At 35.5% G+C, this 7,765-nt stretch overlaps 1 protein-coding gene across 4 annotated transcripts; it reads left to right on the forward strand.

The window, feature by feature from the left end:
* The first annotated feature begins 1,978 nt into the window (after positions 1–1,978).
* LOC127081319 (serine/arginine-rich splicing factor SR34A) lies at positions 1,979–6,858 on the forward strand. Of its 4 annotated transcripts, XM_051021591.1 has the most exons (15): positions 2,018–2,146; positions 2,410–2,584; positions 2,667–2,932; positions 3,079–3,193; positions 3,843–3,908; positions 4,000–4,074; positions 4,149–4,293; positions 4,677–4,723; positions 4,799–4,856; positions 5,465–5,514; positions 5,601–5,657; positions 5,927–6,006; positions 6,101–6,178; positions 6,274–6,331; positions 6,600–6,858. In XM_051021591.1, the coding sequence occupies exons 4-15, from the start codon at positions 3,107–3,109 to the stop codon at positions 6,618–6,620; spliced, it is 822 nt and encodes a 273-aa protein (XP_050877548.1). In that variant the 5' UTR covers positions 2,018–2,146; positions 2,410–2,584; positions 2,667–2,932; positions 3,079–3,106; the 3' UTR covers positions 6,621–6,858. The 4 variants fall into 4 exon arrangements, with proteins under 4 accessions (XP_050877546.1, XP_050877549.1, XP_050877547.1 ...); XM_051021590.1 differs by lacking the exon at positions 2,410–2,584 and having other exon boundaries at positions 1,992–2,146; XM_051021589.1 differs by lacking the exons at positions 2,410–2,584; positions 2,667–2,932 and having other exon boundaries at positions 1,979–2,146.
* The last annotated feature ends 907 nt before the right edge of the window (positions 6,859–7,765 follow it).

Genomic DNA, 7,765 nt, shown 5'->3' on the forward strand with positions numbered 1-7,765 from the left:
TATATTACAGTCAACCACGAGATTCTTAATGCATTCATGGAGAGATGACACATAGAGACTTCGTTATTATATCTACCGCTTGGTGATATGTCTATCACAATCGACAATATGTCGTGTTTGCTACATCTTTTAATCAGGGGGAAACTTCTAGATCATGGGAGGATTAACAAAGATGAAACGCTCGAGATAATTGTATACTATATGGGAGTTGACCTAGAGGCTTCCATGAGGGAGTTTGAAAAAAATCATAGGGGCTCATGCTAGGTTTGAACTCCTGAAAAATGTATATACAAATGAGATCGTTAAAGTAGAGCAGGTTAGAGGCAATGACGAACACGTGAGGCTCCATAAAGCGTATGCTATGAGAGCATACCTGTCATATTTGGTTGGCACTGTGATTTTTATGGACAAGAGTGCCACTTATGTGGATGTCGTCTAGTCACGGTACTTCGAGGACTTCGAGCATATCCATGAGTATAACTTAGGGGCCGATTGTTTGGTCTAGTTATACTCAAAGTTATCAGAGGGCTGTAAGTGGAAGACGAATCAGGTCACAAGCAACATCACACTATTGACGATAATATTTATTGGTCTTTTACTATTTATGTGTCATTTTCATTGATTTTTGCAATATCCTTATTGAAGATTCGTGTGTTCCAACATTTTTCAGACTTGGATCCTCAAGCACTTCTCACGCATCTCCTATTGGTCTTGTATGCCGACTTATACTGAGGATATGCCGTATGCTTTTGTATTTGCCTCGTTCAGAAGGAACTAGGCGTTAGAGCCGCTCAGAGTCTATCTTGACCGCTTGGTTGTCGAGGACATGCACTTCAATAACTATGTCGATCACCACGAGACGTGACCATTTGACGATATAAGGTTATACTCATGATGGTAGGATTGCGAATCATGTCTCCCTACTCCTTATCTGCCTGAGCACGTGATATGACTGTTCGACTATACTCAGACCATTCCTAGACACCCTGTTATTTTTTCTCCTTATACTTTGACACATAGAGAGATGAGTGCCATGTTTAATGATTATCTTAGTCATCTAGTACAGGAGGAGGCACAAAGTACCATAAATAAGAGCGATTGGAGCTACGTCAACGAGTACATTAGGTGGTTCTTCAAAGTGTCTCATCCGTATATGGTGCAGACTTCTCCAGAAGATCCACCGAGGCCAAGTCATCAGGAGAAATTAGAGGAGGAGCAAACACAATTAGATAATGCTCATGATGTCTTGCTTAGATGCCGTCGTATAATGGAGATTGTGCAGGAAGACATTGACATATGTATCTTCCCTGATGGATCTGATGTGAGACAAGTCCTATATACCATTATGTCGGAGGCACGAGAGACATTGATGTACCAGAGGCAACATCGATGAACAATGGGTATTGAAGGATGACGAACGTGAAGAGGCAGGGGAGACAAATGAGATGTAGTCCGACATACGCAGTAGAGCAATAATATATAGTAGTTGTACTTTGAATTTATTATGGATTATATTTTATTTTCACTTATTGTTACTTTATCGTGTATTTCAACTTTATTTATATATGTCATTTTTGGACTATCTGGATTTATTATGTCCTTTTTTGCCTATCATATGTATGATTTAAATCTCATCACATAACATGGTACATAAAATTTATAAATCATCCTCTTGATCTGAATAAACATAAACAAAACATAACCTGCACTATTCTGAAAGGGTACAGAGATGTATCTTCGTAAACCCTAAACGAAGATGCATCCCTTGAACAATAAACATTCTAAATGCCTTTAGAGTGTGATGCATGGTGTATGTTTTAAAATATTACGGAGATGCATCTTCGGATCAGTTAACATTTAGATTTTAGACAAGATACGCCCGAAGATACATCTCCAAAATCTGAAGGACATTTTAGGTTTTTCATGGGGTATTTTCCACCCCATAGGGTGGGTTAAGAGCAATTACATTGACATGAGAGATGGGCCCGTATTGGTAACTAAGGTCCAAGCCCGTTGCGATCCATAAATTTCAACCCTAATCCCATACATCATTCTCTTCGCACTCTCGAATTTGCAAGGATCTGTTTCCAGCTCCGGCTTCACTTTCGCGAAGGCTCGATTGGGTACTCAAGCTGTAATCTTTCTGGTATGGCGTACATCCAGTCATTACTCACTTCTTGAATTTGTATTCATTTCTTGCATGCATTGAATTTCGAATTTTGTCCCATATTCAATTAGGGTTTTGAGGTAAATTTGATCTCATTTCCATGGGTGAGCTCTGAATTTCAAATTCTTTATAGTTTGTAATTGAAGTTTTCTCTGGATACTTTGCTTGTTATCGGTTGCATTTCCGAAGATTCTGCTTAGTATAGACAATAGAATATTGACTTTTCGTTCTTCATGTATTAGAAGGTAATCTCCAAAAGTGATTAGGGTTTCATTTCACCCGGGTGAAATATGCATAGAGGTTGAAGAAGCTGGTAAAGGGTTTTATAGTTCAGATAGTGAGGGTATAGAAATGTAGTACCAGTTCATGTCCAAGAGAATCAGTAGATAAAACAAGTGTATATGAACACACTAAGGGGTAACGTTAAGGTTAAGGTAACTTGTTGAGTATATGTCGATCATAATTTGATCTCATGACACCAATGCTTTCTTTATGATAGATGACAAGCGCTTGGACAAAAATGAGCTTTGCAATCAAACATAGGAATATAGAGTGGGAGTGGGAGAATCGGGGTGGAGTTGTGGTTATTTTTTTAAATAATTGGAGATTCTTCCTCACTCTCAGAAGGTGTGTATGCCTGCTAGTGTTCTGGAAAGGATGAGGAGATCAAATTTATTTTCAATATTGTTATTGCTTTGGAGCATCTTGGAGCAAATGAGCAATGGAGCTTGTGGAGCATGGCTCACCTCAAGGATTGCTCTATTGGTTTGCTTCATAGTTTTGGTTTTATTTACTTTTGATTGTGTAATCATTAGAGTAAATGATGATAGTTGGATGTTTCAGGTTTAGGCTGGGTTTCAGAAAATAATAGATTTACATTTTGCTGATGAGATACCATTTTTTATTTGTAGACGAATTGTGTAATTTCTCCAATCAGATATGAGTAGTCGCTTTTCTCGCACAATCTATGTTGGGAACCTGCCCTCTGATGTAAGGGAATCAGAAATTGATGATCTATTTTACAAGGTTTGACCGGTGTACTTTTCTTATGCTTCATGTTAAGGTGCTTCGTTCATGATATTTTGCTTTTATTCAGTTTGCTTGGGTTTTGAACTTTTTATTTTCACATTTTGTGTTGAACCTACCTTACACCCTTGTAAATTTTGGACTGAATTTCTTTACTTAAACCTTCAATTTTTTCTTCTCTATTTTGCTTAGTTTTAATTAACTGGTAATCAATTCTTATGACATTAGAGCAAAGATAAAAGATTAAGAATTATCTTTAAATCTGGAATTGCCTTTATTAAACTCGTGTACCTTTGAATGAGCTAGTTTGCTTAACTTTATTAACTTAAGGAATTGGTTTGTTAAACCCTCAATTTTTTCTTCTCTATTTTGCTTAGTTTTAATTAACTGGAAATCAATTTTTATGACATACGAGCAAAGATGAAAGATTAAGAATTATCTTAAAATCTGGATTTGCCTTTATTAAACCCATGTACCTTTGAATGAGCTAGTTTGCTTAACTTTATTAACTTAAGGATTTGGTTTTGGCCCTTATTTATTGCCATTGCTTAATGTTTATCTTATATGTTGTTGAGGGTCAATGAGTGGAGTTGGTTGTTGTGTACTAATGTAGTCATGTTACAATGGTTTTCCATTATTCACTCAACAGTATGGCCGCATAATGGAAATTGAATTGAAAGTTCCTCCTCGCCCTCCATGTTATTGTTTTGTTGAGGTATTCATCATTGCTCTCTTCTATATTTCTTTGTGATCAATACTTTGAACCCCTTTTCTACCACTAATTTACTCTTATTTTGGCTTGGCAGTTTGACAATGCTCGAGATGCAGAAGATGCAATTCGGGGTAGGGATGGTTACAACTTTGATGGTTGTCGATTAAGGGTAAGGAGCTGTTCCAACTTTTGTCCTGTGAGGTGAATACTTCTGTCACCATCTCTCATCTGATATTGTTGTAGGTTGAGCTTGCCCATGGAGGTAGAGGGCCATCATCAAGTGATCGACGGGGGTATGGTGGCAGTGGTGGCGGAGGTGGTGCAGGAGGAGGTGGTGGTGGTGCTGGTGGGGGCCGATTTGGTGTCTCACGCCATTCTGAATTTCGAGGTGTCTACTTATAGATTCCTTTTTTATTTATGTTTTCATTTAGAGTGTTTTCCCATTTAGCTCTGACTTGTAGCATGTGATCACTCTTTAAGTAAGAATTTAAAATTTCTGTCAAAAAGAGAAATCGAATTTTCTTGATTCATAGCATTCTAAGATTTTCATGCTGAGACGTTAGAACTGTGGACCCATTGTCCATGACTCCGTCTGCATGTGTATGAATTTATAATTTTCAGATTTTTTTGTCTGTGTCTGTTTTCTTTATGTGCTTCAAAAATTACCAGTGATATTTGTTTTATGCAATATTATAATCAGCCAGTTGTTGAAAATATTGTGTTCATGATTTTGTATACCCCACGAATCTTAGTCTTTATGGTTAACTGCAGTTATTGTTCGTGGACTCCCATCTTCTGCTTCCTGGCAAGATTTGAAGGTATCAAAATGTTCACACTGAGAAATAACGAATACTCAAATCATCATCACCTAAAATTTTAATATTCGGTTTCAGGATCATATGAGAAAAGCTGGTGATGTTTGTTTTGCTGAAGTTTCCCGTGATAGTGAAGGTACACATTCATTTTGGTTTGTGTTTTGGCATGTCATTATCAGGTTTTAACAATTTTCCATATTTATGCTGTTGTATGTTCCATGTTTTGTATTTTCTGCTCCATTTGAGTGGTATAAAAGAAACCAAGGCCTACTAAAAGATAATGACTCACTCCCATCTGTTTTGTATTAAACTGATATTTTTATGGGTTGAAGCTCTCATCAGAGAAAACCATAACTAATCTTCACAGACATAATCAGCCCCACGTCTCGAATGTTTGCCATTAATGACCATGTGGGTAGTCAATGGCATATCTTGTGCTTCTGACTTGTATACCTTATTCAGCTGATCCTGAATGTATTTAAGACTAAGAGAATATAGTCCAGTATTCCAATTGTTTCAGTGCAAGCTCTGATTTTAGTTTAGAGACCAAGTACTGAAGGAGAGAGAGGTAAAGCATCACAAGTTATACTATGTCTGCGCCTACGGTTTCCAGAATAAGCCTTTGTGATATCAAATGGCTATTTCTAACTTCATATTTTTGGGAATACATTCTTTTTCCAGTATATTTTTGTGCTTGCATTATAGTTTTCATTCCTAATAATCATACCGCCGTTTTCTGTTCAGGGACTTTTGGCCTTGTTGATTACACTAATTATGATGACATGAAATACGCTGTAAGTGTTACATGTTGATTAATCATGTTAAGATTGGTACTTGATTCCCTTTTGATCTGTTCTCTAACATACTTCATTTTTCACAGATTCGGAAACTGGATGACACCGAGTTTAAAAATCCTTGGGCAAGATCATATATTCGGGTAACCAGATCTGTACTAATAATTATAACACTTTTTGTCCGTGAGAGGTTTAAATCTTCAGTAATATTTTAAAATTTGATCATTGCAACAGATCTTTCAAACTCTTGCATGGTGAAAATTTTTGCACCCTTGTTTATTTTGTCTTTGTTTCTTTCTCTATAATATGAAGTTGCATATGGCCCTTGATGCTTGAGTACATGACTCTTTCACGGTTTGTATGAGAAGTATTATCTGGAGAACTTTACATGAATAAAACTATTATCTTGCAGGTGAAGAAGTATGAGAGCAGTCGTTCCAGGAGCCGCAGCAGAAGCCCCAGCAGGAGCAGAAGTCCAAAAAGGGCTAAAAGGTGCTGTGACTCTCTGATGTTGACTTGTGGTACATTGTCATTCCTTTTAGACATTACATACTTACTATGGAAATCGTGTTATTTCATTCTGCAGTAGATCTTTGGAGCGATCTGTGTCCAGGTCACGATCTATTTCTAGATCCAGATCAGCATCACCAATCAAGGCTTCAAGGTACAAAAAGCATACTGTTCTTAGATATGATTTTACTTTTATGTTATTGCAAATCCCCAATTCTTTATGTACTTAAATTGTTTATCCAATTACAGGCCACGATCACGATCACGTTCACCCTCCCGTTCAGTATCTCCAAGATCACCGCCCAAGGTATTTATAATTTATAAATGATTCAGATTTTTTACCAGAACGGTAAAATTGGACTTTAGAGCTTGTTTGTTTCTTTTAACTAGACTTTAGAGCCAATATTACAGAGTTGGAACAATTGAAAATTTGGATGTTATATAATGCACATGTTACATTTTGAAATGAGGATTAACATGTGGATGATAAATTTATTTCCTTGTTTTTTGGCTTTTGCATATTTATTATGGAAATGTCATGTCTCTTAAGAAGCATGCTTTTTTTTTGTGTGCAGGTTCTGTCAGGGGATGTTTGATATTTATATGAATGGTGATCTCCAAAGTTCCAGCACACTTCTGGAAAATATTGGTGCAATGTTTGAGTTGATTTGAATTGTTTAATGGATGATTATTATACCAGAGTTATTTTCATGGTTATCCTGTAGTGTTTAAACTAGACTAGACTTGCTACTGCCATTTAGTCTTGTTTCTATTGAACATGAATGTCGGATATTAGACTGTTTACAGTAATACTTAGCATTTTACCAGTGGTAAGTAAGTGTTGTACCGACAACAAGAGTACCGTGTTTTGTTAGATGGATCCGTTAAAATCAAAGTATGTGTTTCCAATAAACGTGTTTTTAGGAGTTGCTGGTAAGTATGCATGTTTGGACTAGTGACGGTTGAAAAATTACCATGAGTAATTGTTATTTTTGGAAATCAACAGATTAGAAATCTCACAACAATGAAATAAAAAAATTACTCCCTACGTCTGCAATTAGTGATTTATTTGAAATAAAAGAATGTCTCAAAATAAATGATTTATTCAATTTCTAATATATTATTTTTAATTTTATTCTCTAATTAATATTATTATTTTTATTATTTTTAATATTTACAAAGGTATTTTAGTATATATATATATATATATATATATATATATATATATATATATATATATATATATTAATTTGTGTGAAATGATAAACTGATGGAGTGATGATTAGTGACTATAATATTAGAAATGGTAAAGAGCAAGGTACACGTTACCTTTAATTAATTAGGTATGTATCCCCATCTAATTGAAACATTCTACTTCGTTTTATACAGTAGAAAACATATAAATATATAAATACTTAATATATGATAATACTTTATATTTCTGTCACTTATATATTTCTGTTAAATAGATTGGGCCTATTCAGTGTTAGGCGTGGATGGGCCTGCCCCAGTCTTGTTTTTTGGAGGGATTCAAGATTTTTGTTTCGCCCCATTTTTTGGTGACCTTTAACTGCACGAACTTAAAAGGAAGTAAATGAATAAATTTATTTGTTTAATAATATAATGAATAGAATTTATCTGTTTAATAAATGAGATGCTGAATAGAATTTACTCTATAAACATAGATAAAATAAAGGTCAAAGACATGGCGGAGAATGCAATATAAATGGGGGAAGAAGGG

Source organism: Lathyrus oleraceus, chromosome 5 (genome assembly GCF_024323335.1).
Source record: "Lathyrus oleraceus cultivar Zhongwan6 chromosome 5, CAAS_Psat_ZW6_1.0, whole genome shotgun sequence".
In the NCBI taxonomy this organism is placed as follows: Eukaryota; Viridiplantae; Streptophyta; class Magnoliopsida; order Fabales; family Fabaceae; genus Lathyrus; species Lathyrus oleraceus.

Bases quoted from the DNA above. Each gene is read 5' to 3' on its own strand.
- LOC127081319 (XM_051021589.1), top strand. From the start codon at position 3,107: ATGAGTAGTCGCTTTTCTCGCACAATCTATGTTGGGAACCTGCCCTCT. The intron at 3,909-3,999 runs GTATTCATCATT...TTGGCTTGGCAG, and splicing joins CATGTTATTGTTTTGTTGAG to TTTGACAATGCTCGAGATGC. The intron at 6,179-6,273 runs GTACAAAAAGCA...ATCCAATTACAG, and splicing joins TCACCAATCAAGGCTTCAAG to GCCACGATCACGATCACGTT.